Genomic DNA, 20,005 nt, shown 5'->3' on the forward strand with positions numbered 1-20,005 from the left:
GACCAGCGTGCTTCATGTGATGCTATGGAGTGCCTCGTGTGGGTCTTCTAGGAGCGGCGGTTAGCTCAGTGAGAGGGGGGCAGAGACATGTTACATCTGCTCCTGGTGGAGTCTTGTGTATATACTTAATATATACATTCTTAACTGAGGTCCACGTGCATTCCTGCCAGCACCCACAACACAACACTGCCACACCCAACCCCTGCCAGTGTAAACCTTGTCACCATCTTCTACAACCAAGATGTTGGGTTGCCTTAGTGGGATATTTAAGGCAGATTTGAATCCAGACCCCTTAGTAATGAAAGATTAGTTGCAAAACAAAGATTTCCCTCATCTTACGGAACAGCAGATTTAAGGCCTTAGGGGAAGGATCACAGAGGGAGAGATAAGGGAACAGGTTAGGAGGCTCAGTAAAGGGAGGAAAGCAGCAGGCCCAGGCGGGATCCCATCTGAACACTATAACAATTGATAAACTCTTTGGTCCCTTGCTGGGTGTCTTGTTTTAATGAGATCTCTGTGGAGAGCTGTTAAAATCCACCCTCCTAGTTTGAGGCAACTGTAGTTATGATCCTTAAGCCGGGTAAAGATGCTAGGTTGGCAGATTCCTATAGACCTATATCGTTGTTGAACTGTGATTACAAAATGATCATAGGAATCTTGGCTAAGAGGTTGTCAGATATCCTTCAAAAGTTGATCTATTTCGATCAAAAGGGGTTTGTGCCTGACAGACCGCTGTATGAATTAACCCATTGAATTATCGATGCAAATGATACATATTGAGCCCTTTTCCCTGATGAAGCTGCAGGGTTACCAACCAGAATAGCACTGTATGCTGATGACATAGTTCTGTATACATCGAACCCAGAGGTCTCTGTTCCACAGCTTGAGATGCAAGCCAGAGATTTTGGGGGTCTGTCAGGGTATCTAATCAACAAGGGGAAGACAGAGATTATGACATGGGCCAAAGAGAAAGTAGGGCTTCAAACCAGAAACCAGATTAGCTATCTAAGGATCATGGTAACTCGGAGTTTGGAGGAAACACTGGATGTAAACTTAACTAAGGTATCCCATTGTTAATATGGAGAGAAATCAATGCGGATATGAGAAACAGCACATTCATTTGTGCCAACAAAATTGCATCCTTATTAACGAATTTGCCAGTTGTGAACTCCACATCAACCTGACACGCAAATACGTAGTCAGGCAAGGACTGAGAGCTAATTCTGAGTTTATTGATTGACAGGTCACAGGTGGGGTGGCACGTAGACATATACATTGACAGTAAACCTTAGATCAATGTTATGTTATATGGACTTATATAGCACACGGCTGCCCCAGCCAAGGGGCGTCCCGGCGCTAGCTGCAAGAAACTGAGCGGGAGGAGATGCTGAAGTGACATAATAGCGATAATTGCAGATTAACAGAAAAGATGAGTCTTTATGGCTTTCCTGAAAGGTAGCAGATCTTCCATTCCCCGTATTTGAACTGGGAGTTCATTCCAGAGCTTTGCCGCAAGGTATCTGAATGACCGGCCGCCCATCCTGGCTAGTTTAATGAGGGGCACTATGGCTAGATTCTGTCCCTCAGAACGCAATGTGCGTCGGGGAACGTAGAATGAAAGGAGTGGACATAACATTGGGGGGGAGGCAGTTTTGAGGATTTTAAAAATGCTAGGCATATGGTTTTAAAATGGATCCTTTTATCCACGGGAAGCCAGTGGAGTTTCGTGAGAACGGTGGTGTTACATTTTCATTATATTGTATTTCATTACTGTATCTTTAAATACTCCTTTTTATGTTTTAGTTGCTTATAGTTCCATTAGAACCCCTGTGTTCTGCAAGCCATCAGAGTCAGTTATTGTTTTACTGCTCTGCGCTGGCTGGCTAGCATCACCTGTTGCTGTGCTGCTTATTAATAAACCTACAACTTCAACCTTCCTGCTTGCTGAATTTATTACATATTTTGGCGACGAGGTGAACCTTCTATCAAGCAGCACAGGTGTAGAACTGAATTTTGTCAATTTTACTAAATTTTCGTTGAGTGAATTTTAATTGAACTGGAGGCATCTATATGGAGTAAAGACTTGTTTTGCCTGCCTTAATCTTCGCTAATCACCGAAAATCCCGGAAAATTCGTTTGAACCAACAGTGAGTGAAGCTATTTTTTACAATTTTAAGAGGATTTCAAGTTTTCCAGACTCTGTTTATTTTTAATTGCCGCTGCACCCGCCGTACCTGAAGACTCGCGGACTCTTCTCGTGGACGTGTGATTGAGTTTTTTAAAGAAGTGTTTTCTAGAGAAGGTTGCCCTTCAACCCTTGTCTCTGATAATGGGGTCCAGTTAACTTCTTTAGAAATGGGGGATTTTCTTAAACGTCAGAACATTATTCATCATACTGTGTCTGTTTATGAACCTCATGAAAATGGTTTAGTTGAGCGTTTCAATAGGGTGTTAAAGGGTTTCATTTCTGATGTTATTAAGTCTGGATCAGATTGGAAAAATGTTTTGAGAGAAAAACTCTGGTTGTATCGCATAACCCCACATTCAACCACTGAGGTTAGTCCTTTCGGTCTTCTTAAAGGACGCGATCCTGCCTCTAATATCTGTCCTTGTTGGATTAAAGAGAAATGTGCTGGTAAACCTTTTTCTGAAGTAGTCATTGATGATGTTGCTCACAAGATTGCAAATAAACAGGCTAAATCTAAAGAGTTGTATGACAGTAAGTGGAATGCTAAAACTTCCAATTTATCTGTAGGTGACTGGATCAGAATTAGGAAGCCAGGTTTCCTTACCAAGTGTTCAGCTAAGTTTGGTAAGCCCATGAAAGTGGTTAAGCTTTTCACTAACAGTGTGATTACACAAGATGGCAAATTATGGAACATTAGACGAGTTGCTAAATGTCCTGATCTTCACAATAATTCTGTTTCTGTTCCACAACACAAGTGCATTGATTCTATTGCTTCTAGAGTGAAGTCTTCTTCTCGTCCTATATCTGTTCCAGGTAGATTTTCCGACTTTGTTTCTTAGTTCTGTTTTCCTTCCTTTGTTTCTTAGTTTCGTTTTCTTCCTTTATTCTTTTTCCTTTCTTTTCTTCCTTTTCCTATTGGGGGAGATGTGTTACATTTTCATTATATTGTATTTCATTACTGTATCTTTAAATACTCCTTGTTATGTTTTAGTTGCTTACAGTTCCATTAGAACTCCTGTGTTCTGCAAGCCATCAGAGTCAGTTATTGTTTTACTGCTCTGCGCTGGCTGGCTGTCATCACCTGTTGCTGTGCTGCTTATTAATAAACCTACAACTTCAACCTTCCTGCTTGCTGAATTTATTACAGGTGGTCACTGACTTATGACGAGGGAGGCCGGTCAGAGCTCTGGCGGCGGCGTTCTGGACTCACTGGAGTCTAGATTTCTCTGCTACGTTTGCCCCTAACAAAAGGGAGCTAGCGTAGTCCAGCCGCGAGAGGATGGCTGACTGAACCACTAGTTGGCAGGTTTGGTGGTCGAAGAATTTTCCCACAGATAGGCGCAGCGACACTTCAATGGTCAAGGGAGATTGGCCCCAATAGAGCACGCATGACCGGAGGGGGTACGCGCACCCCAAAAACACCATAAAGTCAGATGCCACATGAGTTAGGACCATAGAGCAAATCAGAACTCAGCACACGCAGTGATCACGCGTTCCCCAAGCCAGACATCTGGACACGTTACCCTCTGGAAACATTGCGTCCACATAATGTCGAGGCCCACCTGGATTATCCATTAAAAATAATATATGACTCTAGAGGCAGCAACTTATATTCCTCACCATACAAGGATCACCAGAAACATTTTTCTGCCAATAATGAACTTTATATAAGACGGCTACAAATCGATTGAAATTTGACCCTGTGCCTGTAACTGTTCTCCCGGCCGCTATGTTTAATCAAACTAACTGAACCAGTTTTGCTGAACGCTTCTTGTCTCTTGTTTTTCAAAGATCTTTCATGTTCAAGCAACATCATGATCTAGATGCCGTTCTTACAAGATGGAGGAAACCTCTGCCCCTCAGTATCTATGGAGAGTGAACATCATTAAGATGCTGGTTCTTCCTAAGGTGATCGTCTTGTTTAACACTGAACCACTTCCTTTTCACAAAAATATTTTGCAGAATTCGCAAGGGAGGGTCGGAAGCTTTATATGGGCATCCAGGGGAGCCGGGATCTCATGAAACAAGATCTGGAGGAAACTGAAGCAAGGGGGTCTGACTCTGCTGGATTTTCAAGCCTAGTGTTATGCTTTCCAGTTCAAGAATCCCCGGCTGTTGGCTGGAGAGCTAGATAATTCTTACATGGGTCAATTTTATTGAGCTATGTTGAAGCATTTAGGCCTGAATATGTTTTTTGTTTAAGCAACTCATCTTCAGGCAAAAGTGGAAGAGGAGCTATGAAGGCTGGAAGAGGCTGACATCATCGAGCGAGATTATGGGCCACTCCTTGGGTTTCCACAACTGTTGTCGCCCAGAAGCTCAAACAGCCAGGAGACGAGTGGCTGCGTGTGGCCATGCACCTCCTAACAATTAAAGCCTAAGGGAAAATCCCTGGAAGCAAACTATATTAATCCTCACACCACTCTTTCATTCTTACTCCCCAGACTCTTATTTGATCCACTTCTCTTGTCAATATATTCAGACTAAAATGTAGCGCTTACAATGTTTTTATTTATCAACACAAAAAGTTTTTTATCATAGCAGTTAAAATTTCGGAAATGTCCCCGAAAAGGTATACACTAAAAATTACCACAGTTAAAACAGTTTACCCAATAAAACATTTCATTTAATTTCATCTCCACAGAAGAAACCTTCTCCGCAAACAGGTTAAAAAATATCCAAAAAACGCAGCACAACATTATGAATCACTGTCTTTACCCCCTCTCGCTAACACAATTGAATAGTGATATTTATCCTAAACTTGATCCAATAGCCTTATACGTTTTTTATGGGAAACTTAATACATCCAGCAGCAGGGTACCTCTGAACCATTAACATCGGTTAATTCCCTATGTTCAACACCATCTCCCTCTCCTCCTTCCACCCGTACCAGGCAATCGAAGGTCATGCCAGTGCCCAAAGGAAAAGATCAGTCAAAAAAGAGAAAACACGTAGCGCTCCCAAAACAAGCCAACAGATTACCAAGCAGGCTAAGAATAGGAACGCCAGGTATGAGCAGGGAGGGCCTGTAGTTATGCCTCTAGTTCCAGATAGCCATAAGGGGGGTGAGTACAGCACTAGTTTACCAGCGGGAGTGCTAGGCCTCAACTGTCCCCAGGTGACATCGGCCACTTTAAAGCAGTTAGAAGAGAGAATATTAGCAATAATTAATCCTGCGATGGCGAAGCTGGATGCAATTGCAGTAAGGCTAAGTACAATAGAGAAGCACCTAATTAAAGATCCACCTAACTCTAGGGCTTTTAAGGGGGGGGGGGGAGATGGGTGACGTGATATCGACAAAGCAGACGGGGGGGCATTACCGAGTGTACGCATTCGAACATGCCCCGCCAACGATAAATCTCAATCATACATGCGCCTCCTGAATCAGGCATGCCAAAGAGAACAACATATCACGCCTACAGAGGATGGACTAATAAATGAGATCATAGGAGCTAGCTTGTTCTCCAAAACAGATCTTAAGTCAGGGTATCACCTGCTGATGCCCGACCCCACTTTTTGATATATCATGACCTTCTCCACACACCTGGGTCTGAGACTATACACAAGATTAACTTCGGAATCTCCAGCGTCGCTGATGTTTCTGAGGACACCATCCAGAAAGTTCTATATGGATTGACTGGAAATATTAACATCTGTGATGACATCTTGGTGCAGGCACACAATGTGACAGTCATTATTGTGTCCAAATAGTCCTACAGTGCCTTCAAGCGGCCTCAGGCTAAACTCTGCAAGTGTGACTTTCCAAATCTTCAAACAGAAATTTGCAGCAGAAATGGTGACTCCGAATCCCAATAAAGACAAGAAATCTGTACTCACACCAACTTTCATGACTGGTGTAAGACGTTTCCTAGGCATGATGACATACTGTGGTAAGTTCGCAAAGAATTTGACAGCCTTTACGGATCTAACCCAGGCACTTACAAAGACTGATGTCAAGCAATGGTCATAGAGGGTAGATAGTGATTTAACAGACCAAGGATGGGACACCGCAGTATCTGCTGATCTGCCGCTTCTCCAGGCCCCGGACTCCTGCCTCACGACTCTCCCTGCTCCATTCAGGAACCAGAGCCAGTGCCGCCATCAGCATCAGGGAACTAAAGTTCCCAGCAACCTCCAGGAGGTGGGCCTGGCCTGTTTTCGCATCTCCGGCAGCATATTAATTCCTTCTGTGGCTCCTGCCTCGTGGTAGCAGTGCGGGCGGTGCCCGAGCAAAGCCTAGACAATGGGTGAGCCCGTCCATGCCATCAGAAACAGGAGGCTGAGCCACCCCTCTTATGCCCACAGTTTCAGTTACAGTGCTATGTGGCCTTGTCTCCCCTGACACCGTGCCCGACGCTCTTCCCTCAGCCCAACCTGCACCAGAATCCCAGTAGTTACTGTCCAGCTGCGCCCCTCTTGACCCTGGTAGCCTGGGCCGGCTGCACTTGACCTTGCAGTCTGGCTTTTTCCCCTTCCCTTTCGCCCTGCCTGCCCGACCCATCCCTTGCTCTTCTGGGAACTCCCTTCCGCTGCGTGCAGCAATGCCCCTCCTTACACCTCGCCTCCCGCATCGCTCCCCGTCGTGCCTTCTGTCTACCCCTATGGGCACCATTGGCACCCTCCTGCCACTAACCCAGGCTCTGGCATGGAGACCACAGCGCACCCACGCAGCAGACGCACACCGTGGGTATGTCGTGCATGGACCTCGCTCTGCACTAGGTCTCCACCCACCACGGACTGCTTGTGCTTCACATCAGACGAACTTAGAGCCCTGGACCCCGGATGCCAGAACACCTTCTACGCCCTGGCCTCACCCAGGACCACCAATGGCCCTTTCTCCTGCCAGAACTGCCGTTTTACCTGTACCAGAAGAGAAACAACTGACACCACGTTCAGCAGCCACAACAAGTCACTCACACTCAACAGCAGGGCCGTGGCCAACCCCTTCAGAGAGATTAACTGCCTGCTGAACAACGCACGCTCTCTTGGAAAAGACGCCACAGAAATCTGGAAAACCATCACCACCCCAGACACCGTCTTCATAACAGAGACCTGGCTGAACCACGCATCAGCACCCAGTATTGCCACAGCCATACCAGACAGATGCAAGATCACGCACACAGACCGGACCAATAAAAACGGCAGCATCACAGCCATAATCCACGAAGAGACTCTCAAATGCGCAACCACCACAGACAACACCATCCCCTTCATGGAGCATTTCAACTTTCAACTCCAAACGAACAGAAAACCCACGATCGGAGAAACCCTCGCCTACAGAGCCCCGGGACACCGCCCTCCCTTCTGCAACCCCATCTCCGACTTCATTGCTCCTATAACCTTTGAGGTGATAGGAGCGAGGATTAGTCACCGACCCCACTCACATCGCAGGAGACACGCTTGACCCTATCTGTACACCCACACTAAAGAGCTCACCTGGACCGACCACCACTGCATCCACTTCATCGTCTCAGAGCCCCTCAACACCCCCACCTCCACTGCCAGCGAAACATGTCGCAGCTGGTCCAATGCATCTGAACAACGCTGGATCAACACCCTCAACTTCCACCTACCCACCTCCACCTGGACACGGAATAAGCAGTGGACAACTTCACTAACTGGATCACAGCAAGCGCTGATGTAAGTCGCCCTGAGGAATCCTACCAACCCCAATAAACAAACACAACACCCACCGGGAGCTGAACTAGTACACATGTTCTGGAGCTGCCCCCGAATAGGAGTGTACTGGAATACGATAACCAGGATATTTCACACATGCACAGGTCGAGCACTACCTTTTGAATGGTCCATATACCTCCTGCATCAATTCAGGAGGACGCCTGCCACCAAAGTAGTGTCTAGGTTCCTAGACTTGGGGATAATAGTAGCTAAAAGGCTCCGAACTAGACGGTGGAAAGTGGCGGACCCACCACATGTACGGGCATCGCATCACTCATTGTTAGCATGGGCCAAGGCACAAAGCATCTCCAGCAAGCATGAAGAAACGTTAGGACTGTGTCGAGAACCCATAGCAGCATGTTGGGACAACCTCCTAAATGAGCAGCAACAGATAGAGGGCGGTGACCCTGAGGATTCGCCTGGTCGAGACGTGGGCAAATATATGTAGCGAACCATACATAGCGCTAACGGGCGTACCATGATATTCCATGGGTGTACGCAGACCACTTAAGAATGTGAATAAGCGTGGACACTACGCAAAGGGGACGTTGAGTAACACAGCAGCAAGGAAACATTACGCAAACATGCCCGAAGATGGAGAGATACGTTTCCATGGGCAGGTCATTTTTTGTTGTTGTTCTCTTTTATTCTAGATTCATCTGTTCATAAGCCCAATGTGTCAGAACTGGAAGGACTCTTGCAGAGCACTGCATTTGTTTAATTTATAACTCACTATACGTTATTGTAGCTCTAAATAACAGTCCAAATCATGAGGAAACTCAGACGATCCAGAACACAGCGGCCAGGTTCATCCTCAACCTCCCCAGACGGACGCACATAACCCCTCACCTCAGGAAACTTCACTGGCTACCAGTCATGAAGACATACCAGTACAATACAAGTCATACAAGGCATCACACAATGAAGGGGCTGCGTTCCTCAACCAACGCATGACCTTTCACCAGCCCACCAGGACACTCCGATATGGATCCCTAGCTGCCACCTGTTGCATCCGCCAGACTAACAGGGGCGTCTGCTCGTTCTCCCATTTGGCAGCCAAGACCTGAAACGAGCTCCCCCTGCACCTCCGAGCCAGTTTATTTGTCACACGCTGCTTGAACTTCCATACCTTGCACCTTTTTGGGCCACAACAGACAAACTGCCAAGGCTGCACATCCCTCATGAAACTGACTGGAACCTCAGTGTTCGAAACATGTGCAAATATTTTATGTGGTCCACCACCATCTTTAATTGTTTCGTTAAGTGTTCCAGAAGGCGTGTATCTGTACAGGTTTTGATGTCTCATTAAGCTCTGTTAATAATGAGTTAGCAAGACCAGCCAGTAAACAAGCACCTCATGGGGAAGGTTTGGAAACTTATTTACAGGTTTAAGGATTGACATGAGGCCTGTGGAAGGATGCCTCTGGAATGGAGACACTCTACAGGAAATCAAGATGTGGGGGGCAGTCTCCGGAGGTGAGGAAGTGACGGCTGGAGTCAGCCCCTCCCACCATTGCCCACAGGAACGGAGACGTGTGTGGACAGACGGCCTCTCCAATGGTGTGACCACGGTGCAATCGTTGTAATGAAATGTCTCTTTATCTTATCTCAGAATTGAAAATTGACGATGATCTGATGCCCCCGAACCACACCCCATTTTTCAATGAAGTACGACACGACGCTGAACCACTGATGTTTATTGTTTGAATCTCTATTGCTACCAACAATGATAGATAAAGACCGTAAAAGAAAAAGGATGATTGAAATGAGGCTTTGGAAGACACACAAGGAGGTCTCGGAGGACTTGAAGAAGGATTTGGTGCCTGGAATGAGTGGTCAGTGACCCGGGCAGAGGTTTGAGGGTTGAAATGAGGCTTCTGAAGACTCAAGAGGATGCTACGGACTAGAGGCAGGTCACTGCAGACCGGAGAGAGATTTCTTAGGACGAGGAGCAGATCTGAGGATTACAGTGAAGTTTATGAGAACTGCACGAGACCTCTTCTAATTGGAGGGAATTTACTAATGAATGAGGCCTGAACATGGCTTTAATTACATTTCAATGCTGTTTGTAAGCACTGAAGGGATGTTGTGAAGACTGGCTTCGTAGTTAGGAAACTTAGAATTATTATTTCCACAACTCCTAATTGAGGAAACCAGAGGGGAAGTTTCCAGGATGTGAATTTGTTTTCTGTGTGTTCAGGGAACTCTTCTGAGGACTTCAGGTAGGTTTCATAGATACAAATATGTTTTGTGAGGACAGCAGCTCATTTCTGTAGCAATTATTTCAAGATTCAAAGGAGTTTTCTGATGAATCACAGGGATTTAGGAAAATTTAAGAGCATTTCCTGATGATACAAGGTAGTTTTCAGAGGAATCAAAGGTATTTTCTGAGGACTTAATGTTTTTTTTGAGGAAACAAAGTGATTTTATGAGGATCTGAAAGTTTCCTAGCACTTTGTGTGAGCTCAGTACTGGCATTTACACACTGCAGCAGTGAGACCTGCTCCTTACACACTGAGAGGAGGATAATAAACCAGCCGTACCTGCTTAGGGTGCTTCTGACATCCTGCAAAAGAGAGAAACAAACACAGTGAAATCAGTTTCCAGAGAAGATGTTAAAGTTATGGCAGTATTTTTAGGAGTGACAAACTTCGATCTATCTACGATTAGAAAACAGTGGCTGGGGTCACATGACACAGCACATTCTGTGGCATCGCATGACCAAGCACAGAATGTGATATTCTGAATGACGTCAAATGACATAGCAGAAACTGATATTCTGAATGGTAATGACACAGCACAGAGTCATTCTGAATGGAGTCACAAAACACAGCACATTCTGATATTCTGAATGGAGTCACTTGACACATTGTATGATGTTCTCAACAGGGTCACATGCATGGGCATCATTTAGGACTTGCCTGGGGTTGCAGCTGCGACTCCTGGATTGCCCCTTGTGACCCATGGCACTGCTTGCGTGACCCCTGGATTCAGAGGTAGTACAATCAGTGCCAAGAAGACAGAGGCAGCTCGCCCTTATGAGAGTTGTTCTCCACCTTCGTTTTCTGCCACTTTTTTATTACATTAACAGTGAATAATCTGCCAGAAGTCCTTGTTGTTGATCCTGGTGCGCCATGTTTTATTATACTAATAGCATTACAGGTAACAGGCGTTGCAGGAGTAAGAATGAACAGCAGGGATACTAGAAGAGTGTTCTTCAGAAGAGTAAGGTACAAACAGAAGCATTACTAAAAGAGTGCCATGAAGGAGTAGTTAAGAGGCGAAGGGGTAGAACAGTGACCCGCAGGAGGAGGCACAAGAAGAAGGGGTACCAGAAGAGTGCCCTGCAGGAGGAGGTACAGCCAGAAGGGGGGGGGCTAGAAGGTGCCCTGCAGGAGGAGGTATGGGCAAAAGGGGTACTAGAGGAGTGCGTGTAAGTGGACGCAGTCTAGGAATCGAGATCACAGCTGCACCAGGAAGAACAAAGAACTATGAGCACCTCTTGTGCAGTTATGGATTTTTGAAGGATCTGCTTGTGTGAAGCTCCCGCCAGTTACTGAATTAATTCATCCCAGAATGGGGTGAGCTGCTGGAGTGAAGAGGCTGAGATGGGAGACTCTCTATTAACGTTTAAAGAAGAAACAGGTATGAGCAAAGGATTTGGAATATTGGACTTTTTATGACAAGTTGTCTATGACTTGCATGCGACGTGGCTAAGTTCATGTCAGTATAAGGACTCAAACGCACTGTTTAGAGGGTGACGCCAGGTTCACAGTTGGCAAATGGAAAGTGTCCTCATCAAAGATAGAGAATAACTCTAAGAGAGAATATAAACTATTAAAGAAATAATTGTGAAGCACTTTCAGATCAATATTTACAACTGTGAAACCTGGGTGCGTTGTAGTGGTTTATTGATTCACAGCAAATGACTCCACCTTGATGACCACTCTCAGAGGACCAGCATTTGTGATGAAATACTCTGTGACATCAAAGCTTTTCGGAAGAGCTGAACATGGGACTACTATAGTAATTCATGACCATCAATGATGTAAATGTTGTTTTACGTTCAATATGATTCAGAATGTGTCAAAGAAAACATCTTTCTAGTAAACATTGATTTTTTTTATATATAACAAGAGTATATTGTTTCTATTTACATGTTTCTCTGAAATTCTACCATCTTTGAAGGTACTGCGCCCCACATCTGTGCATTGTCTATTGCTGGGGTGTGAGAAGTTGGCCTGTTGTGCAGTGCTCACTATTCTAGTGATCACTATATATCAGTCCAAACAACCCTTATTGATGATTGGTTGTAAGTCAACCTTATAGACCAGCTATCCTAGTAGCATGGATACGAGCAGTCTAAGGCTAAGACTCTAGAGGGCGTGTTAAGCCAGCTGTTTTACCATCACATTACCCCTTGAACACCCAGTGAAAGGACACCACACAAGTGTTATGAAAATAAACAGTGTATTTATTAGAATCACAACAACCCTGTACTCTTTATGAGGACAGGGTGCTAGGCACACAACAAAACTCTTACGAAAATACTTAAGTTAGCACAGTATATACAAATGCCCGAGGGGCACGAAAAACCATATACTCTAAAAGTGGAATGCGAAATTACTAGCAGGTAAGTACAGTACTAATAGGCTTTGGAATCGCTAGGACTTGACTAGGGAACCGTTAGATTACTTCTAGGAGACCTAGGGGACTCGGGTGCAGAGTGTGCACTCTCACGCGGGAGGCGGGACAAAGTCTATGGGAGCTAGTAAAGGCAAAGTTAGTGTTCACGGGCGAACCCGACCTGGTAGGGAGAAAACGACAGTGGATCCTGACCCTTGAATAGTGAGGCTATGCTGGGACACCGAAGTGCCGAAGTTACCTAGCCCAGGGGCTGCAGCTGCATAGGTCTCAAAAGACGTCGGGAATCCTCGTTGCCGGACCAGGAGCCTGGAAGAAAGATGCTGGCAGGCGACCAGTGAAGATTGTTCGAGTTGATCCAAGCCTGGATCTGGAAGAAGGATGACACCTGAAAGCAGAGGGGACCAAGTTCGTGACTACTAGCCAGTAGTCAGTGGGCACCAGGAGGGCACCGGATGGTAGTCACCTCGACTAGGTGAGTGGGCGACGCTGGCTCTGCAGATCTCACGGACCAGGAGGCGTTGTCGGCGACCAGGATGGAGAGGCGAGCTGTCCCACGATGGATGAAGCTGTCGGCGTCGAAGTTACCCAGGATTGGGCAACAAGCCTTGGCTAATTCAAGCCCACGCGGTGGACTCAAAATGGCGTCTTGAGTGGACCAGGAGGGTCCGGGGTGCTCCTCTTCTGGAAGGGAGCAAGGGCCAGTCTGGAGCAACCAGACCAACAGCAGAAATGTCGTCGGGCGTCGTTCAGAAGGCCACAAGCCAGCGGGCTAGTAGCCAAACAACGCGGTGAGCAGCAAAAAGCAGAAGGGCCCCACGCAGATCGTGGAGATGCTGGGAGGCTGCACTTCGGTGCTGGAGCTGCTCAGGGTCGGGGCTTCTCGGACCCCAAAGCACTCACCAGGAAATTACTCGGCGGGATTGCTGTGCAGAAGTCGTGCAGTCTTGAAGATGGCCGGTCCCTTGAGGTCTCGTCGCACCCACGGTTCTCAGCTTGGCTGTAGAGGTGGGTAGAGGTCAGAGGTGCCAGGGAAGCCGGTTCTCGTCGAGCTGGCCAGTCGGATTCCGGAGGAAGGACGTGCAGCAGACCGCAGTGTTCTTTAAGATGGTGCCTGCGGATGCAGGGTGACTACTCCTTAGTCACAAGGGAGAAATCTTAGGAAGAAGTCTTGAGCTCCTTTCGTAGAAAGTAGTTTCAGGATTCAAAGATGATCTGATTTGGAAGGGGGCCAGTCTCTACCTTTATCTGGGAAAAGGGGGCTGGCACGCGACTAAGTCCTGCCCTATGGGTGGGACCAGGAGGGGGGTGGTTACACCCACTTCCTTGGCGGGCTTTTCTCCAGCACAGGGTCTGGAGTGTCCCTGGAACTGGTTCAAGCCAGCCTATGCACAGTGAGCACCGGGGTGCCACGTGCAGTCACCTTCCTCTGAAGCCCTGCCTACCTACAATACACAAAACCCTGTCTGGGACAGTGCTTGCACCGCCCCTGGCAGGAAACCCTTTGTCCTTATCTCCTGCTCTGGGAGGACTCCCAGCAGCAGGAGGGCAGACTTGTGTCTCGGTGGCAGCATCCATTTTGTGGAGCTGAGGCTCTGTTTGACTTTAACCGGGGTTAGGGGTTACATACATGTCGTGTCCCTCTAGAAGGGTGGAATGCTAACCCCGTCGCCAGAATTGGCGAGGGGTTAGTATTCCAATTCGTATGACACCTTACTCGACATGTTTTGATAAAGCGATACCAGAGTTGGCATATAACCGCGAGGATTATAATGCACTTAAGAGTATATGGTATGCGATATCATGGAAACGGCTAAGGGGTAGATCCCGAAAGCCGCAGACAGGCTCAGCTCATGCCAGAGCACCATCTCACACGATTCCAAGCACTCTGCCTTCAGGATGGTTAAGGCCTGCCATAGGAGTGACTGGTAGGAGATCTGTGTGTCCATTTTAGGGTTAGATATAGGTATACTATATCTAAAGCAAAGGGTGAGTACACCACCTTGCCCCAGCTGTCGTGCAGCCAGTTGTGTCAGTTTTGGATGGCCAGCCAGGGGTGGCATAATACATGCTGCAGCCCCTGGTAGGCCCTGGGTACACCTATGCCCTGGGTACCTAAGCTACACTGTACAGGGACTGATAAGGTGACTCAGTATCCAATTTAGATATGTACCTAAGGTACATGGAATCCATTTTACAGAGAGAGCAGTAGGCCTGGGGCCCTGAATAGCAGGGTCCCAGGTCAACTAAGTCAGAAAACCAGCAAAACACCAGGCAAAAAGTTGGGGGCAACCATAGTCAGGGATCTACCTTCCTACATGGGGTCTTCAACCTTTTCTGTAATAAGAGCCACTTATGATCAAAGAAAAGCACCCAACATACTATTATTTATGTTGTAATAGTGACCACGACGGACACGATTACAGTAGTGGTCGTCCCGTGCACGATTACCAGCAATTTGGAATGTCTCTCAATGAGTAATACATGACGGCCACAGGTGCAATGCCCTGGACCATGGTAATAATATTAATAATACGTCTCTCCAAAGCTGCATGATTTATCACTCAAATAACAGCTTTAAATACATTTTAGAAATCAATTTTTCCTCAAAAGATCAGTTCAGGAGTTCTGAAACTAAATACATATTCGTCTCAAATACATGCTTCAGAATTTTAGTACATACTAGCAGCCCGTCCCGACGTTGTCCGGGTATGAATTGCTGCCGGCCAGTAGTATATTGTTTTGTAGGATTTCGTTTTGATAGCATTTCTTATCTGTGACAGGCCTGTGAAACGCTCCGATTCACAGTGCACTGCTGATGCACTTATAGTGCGTGAACTCGAGTTTCCCTACTTTATTTTTCCTTACAATATTATATAGCGCGAACTCGACAACATGGCATGAGCACAATTTACATTACAGAAGAACACATTCATTTGTAGTAGGCACGGGGAGACAAAGCGATTTGCCTGGAATCACAGGATGTTGAGCTGATGCCGAGATACGAACGTAGCCCCCCAGCTCTAAAGTTCGCAATTCTAGAACTTGTGGCGGGAGGTGTGTCTAAGTGTATGTCAGTGCTGCCCATCAATGAGAGAGACCTGTAAATTTTTCAAATCGGTGGTGAAAAAATAAGAGTATGTTGGTGGAGATGTGGGCCGCTGTGCCACCAATGTACTTACCGGGGGAGGGTAAACACCCATTATTCCGCAACTTTCTTTCCGCATACCATCACTCCGCATACTTTCATTACGAAAGTACCATGACTCCGCAATGCCATTATAACGCATGGCATTGCATTTTATATTCTTTTACCACGCATACATTTATAACAGATTTCGTTGTAAATGCATGAATGGTAAAAGCATGTTTTTTTAAATTGTTTGGACAAGGTAAGTATGGGTATAGGGGGATATGTTTTGGGGTACTGAGGTATATGTTTTGGGGTGTTATGGTATTTTAAGGGTTCAGATATACTTTTGGGTTATGGGGTACAGGGGTAGTTTTAGGGTTTAGGGACCGGTATGGGTTGTGGGGTACAGGGGTATTTTTAGTGTTCAGGGCTAGGTTTGGGTTTTGGGGTACAGGGGTATTTTAAGGGTTCAGGGCTAGGTTTGGGCTTTGGGGTACAGGGATATTTTAGGGTTCAGGGGTAGGTTTGGGTTTTGGGGTACAGGGGTATTTTTAGGGTTCAGGGCTAGGTTTGGGTTTTGGGGTACAGGGGTATTTTTAGGGTTCAGGGGTAGGTTTGGGTTTTGAGGTACAGGGGTATTTATAGGGTTCAGGGCTAGGTTTGGGTTTTGGGGTACATGGGTATTTTTAGGGTTTAGGGATAGGTTTGGGTTTTGGGGTACAGGGTACATTTATAGGGTTAAGATGGGTTAGTGTTTAAGTGTGTTGGGGTATTTTAAGGAGTAAGGGTGGGTTATGATTATGGGGTGCAGGGGTAATTAAAGGGAGCAGGGTGGACACCCGGAGCTGGAATGTACAGAACCTGGGAAGAAAAAACAATGAAATATTGGGCACAACGCTCGCTTTTTTTCCCCGTAATCCCGCGCCCCGCACACGCCCACGCCCCCAGCACACGCCCACAGCACACGATATGAGACATGGCATGAAGGGCGGAACGTACCACACTCCCCCAGCATTTGTCACGCCCCCAGCACAACTCAGACACGCCCACAAGGGACTACTTTGCTGGCACGGTTCTTTTACCTTTTAAATGTATATGGTGGGCGTCTGCATAGCCTATGTCCTTCTGCTGCAACTGCCCTTTCCAACGCTGTATTGGGTGTTGTGATTGGTGCTGCGGTTCCTGAGATTACCCGCCTCAAAGGTTTGGGCTCTCTCTTTATTACATTAGTATAGATATATTAATTCAACCAAGCAAAAACATCTAATTTTGAAGCCTCGGCTACACACAAGAGCAACTTGCAGGTATCTGGAGAGATACCAGTAGCTCACCAGCTCCTCGTTGGAGAAGCCTGGTCTACTGCAATCAGAAGTCAGTAGAGTTACTGCCTTAGTGGGTGGTAGCAAGCAGGGGACCACTATCATCAGATAACCCAAAAGCTTAGGACCCTTTGAAGGTCATCAATAGATCATGGGCCACCGTCCTTGATTACAAAAAAGGTTTATCAACATGTCAGGAGTCACTTTCCTGTAATTACAAGAGAGGTTACTCCATAAGGTCACGGGAGAGCATCCTAAAATGAGTCGTGAGGTCATATCAACGGGTCCGGGTCCATCATTCCAGCAGGGGGCAAGAGTGGTCCTCTCTTGTAAGAAGGATGAGCCTCCCCTGGACTATGGTTCTAACTGGTTCCATTTCATTTCTCAACACTGACACAAAACTATGGGCCAAACTTTATCTACATTGGTGGTGGTGGGCTTGATTCCCAAATTGGTCATCCGGGGAAACATAGGTTTACGATCTATCAATTTCCTAGAAGCAGAAATGGCATTTGAGCATGTGTTTAAACTAACTGGTGAATTACATGTGTACGAACCAGAGAGGGGTGCTCTCTTTCACTCTTGGAGGGATGCTCTCTGTCACCCTCCGAGGAATGCTCTCTGTCACCCTCAGAGGGATGCTCTCTGTCACCCTCAGAGGGAGGCTCTCTGTCACCCTCCGAGGAATGCTCTCTGTCCCCATCCGAGGGATGCTCTCCGTCCCCCTCCGAGAGATGCTCTCCGTCCCCCTCCGAGGGATGCTCTCCGTCACCCTCCGAGGGATGCTCTCCGTCACCCTCCGAGGGATGCTCTCCGTCACCCTCCGAGGGATGCTCTCCGTCACCCTCCGAGGGATGCTCTCCGTCACCCTCCGAGGGATGCTCTCCGTCACCCTCCGAGGGATGCTCTCTGTCACCCTCCGAGGGATGCTCTCTGTCACCCTCCGAGGGATGCTCTCTGTCGCCCTCCGAGGGATGCTCTCTGTCGCCCTCCGAGGGATGCTCTCTGTCGCCCTCCGAGGGATGCTCTCGGTCAACCTTGGATGGAGGTCCTGGATAATCTCTGTCACCATCATCTAGTGCCCTTTACATGGCGCTACTTCTCGGGACTCTTCTTGGCTGTAAACTAATCAAACTATTGGAGCAGAGCATCACTGTTAAAGTGACAGCGTATGACCACAATAAGGAGATTTATACCTCTAAGCCCACCCTAAGCCATATTGTTAAGGAATTTGGTTGCCGTTCAGGGTGTCATGATAATACAGTCATAAATCAAATTTCTTTTGCTGGCGGGCAGCAAGTTGCGGATTTATTTTGCACACTCTGTAATATAACCAAGGGTTACCCGTCATATTAAATTGTCACTATTCTTCCAACTAAAGAGTTTTCTGTGGCAATCTCTATCTTTATCTGGGGTGACAAAAAACAGTGAGCTGCCATTACCTATTCCAGATTCCTAGTTATATAGCTGTTCACCCTAACAATCGGTTTGGTGACCACCTACATCAGGAGAAAAGTAACCGCATTAGAACAGAAATGTTTTCAAATTTCTTAGAAAAGGAGAAATTTGGTTTCTTTCCAATTCTCTCAGGTGTTGTCTCTCATTAAGCTTTCCATTTCTATCACATAATTTAACACATTTTGCTCATTGGTCTTCATATATTATTTACTGTCACTGGAATTGCTTGGTGTTTTGCATTCTCCCTAATAGATAAAATACGTAAATAATTTGGATATAGATGTGTTATTAACTTGTATATCACGCTGTAACTGGTCCCTGTACATTTTACAGTTTGTATATTGAGTTGGGCTCGCAGCATCAAGTGGGACAATGTAAATTATCCGTGTCTGCATATTGTGTGCGGCTCTCAGTGCGTGGGGTCACTGTGCATTGACCCAGCCAGGAGATCATATGTGTTCCACTCATACATTTAATAATGCACAAAAAATATGAATATTTCACTTCCTTCTTCTGTTTTATTTCCCAAACAGTATCTCACCTCCAGGAGTTCCCACGCCGGCGCCTCAGACTTCTTTTCTATCTCTGTTATCAGGGCCTTGAGAGAGGTGATTTGATTGGACAGTTTGGTGATATTTGCATTTTCTATCATGGTCATTTTCGTTTCCATCTCCTCCAGTCTTCTGTGAAGTGTTTGCTCATTTTCTTTCAGAAGCTGCCGCAGCTTTTCAAACTCAGATTCAATTTTTTTCTTCTCAGCTCTTAGCTTGTTCTGTCAGAAGCAAAGAAAAGCTGGTTAGATATTAAAAAGCTTTCTACAAGCCGTCCTTAGAGTCAGAGTCCAGTAGGAGGGTGGAGGGGTTGATAGTTCCTTCAAAAATCAGACCACTAATGTGCTTTTCCTAATTTAGAAACTGCAATCTCTTAATACCTTTCCTTCTACCGTCTTCCATCCTTCTCACATTCCATCCCTCCCCCGTCCCTCAGACATCTCATGTACTGTAGAGAGGTCAGAATATGTGCAGCTGCAGAGAAGCCTGATCCATGGAGAGAGTGCAAGGAAGAAAACCCACCGCAGGCAGAGACGCTCGATCAATAGAGCGAGTGCAAGGAAGAGAACCCACTGCAGGCAGAGACGCTCGATCCATGGAGCGAGTGCAAGGAAGAGAACCCACTGCAGGCAGGACGCTTGATCCATGGAGCGAGTGCAAGGAACAGAACCCACTGCAGGCAGAGATGCTCAATCCATGGAGCGAGTGCAAGGAAGAGAACCTACTGGGGGCAGGGACGCTCGATCCATGGAGCGAGTGCAAGGAAGAGAACCTCCTCAGGCAGATACAGTCAAACACCCAGAGACAGGCTGAAGTCAAAAGATGATGTAAAAGAAGTGGTGCCATGAAGTTTTAGCCCTTTGGGATGGAAGACCAAAATTTGGGGAGTGCGGACAGCCCCTGTCCTGCCAGCACAATGGATGTGTTTGCCAGTTCAAAATCATAAATAATGTATGTGCATTCTGTTACAAAATGCAGAATTACCAGATAAATCAATGTTTCTGAAGGTAATTCAGCGATTTCTGTAGAAGAT

General features: G+C 46.5%; 1 protein-coding gene and 1 long non-coding RNA gene across 3 annotated transcripts in view; one reads left to right on the top strand and one right to left on the bottom strand.

The window, feature by feature from the left end:
• LOC144754161 (uncharacterized) overlaps positions 1 to 20,005 on the top strand; it is a 638,643-nt gene that overhangs the window by 247,509 nt on the left and 371,129 nt on the right. The gene's annotated exons all lie outside the window — the stretch shown is intronic.
• The window catches only part of LOC144754153 (E3 ubiquitin-protein ligase TRIM39-like), a 91,412-nt gene that overhangs the window by 46,870 nt on the left and 24,537 nt on the right, over positions 1 to 20,005 (bottom strand). For both annotated transcript variants that reach the window (XM_078641734.1, XM_078641733.1), the window contains exons 3-4: positions 18,963 to 19,193; positions 10,411 to 10,433 (exon numbers count right to left, since the gene is read on the bottom strand). In XM_078641734.1, coding sequence (XP_078497860.1) covers positions 10,411 to 10,433; positions 18,963 to 19,193 — 254 coding nt within the window. The remainder of the gene's footprint in view (positions 1 to 10,410; positions 10,434 to 18,962; positions 19,194 to 20,005) is intronic.

This window comes from Lissotriton helveticus, chromosome 5_1 (genome assembly GCF_964261635.1).
Source record: "Lissotriton helveticus chromosome 5_1, aLisHel1.1, whole genome shotgun sequence".
Lineage (NCBI taxonomy): Eukaryota > Metazoa > Chordata > Amphibia > Caudata > Salamandridae > Lissotriton > Lissotriton helveticus.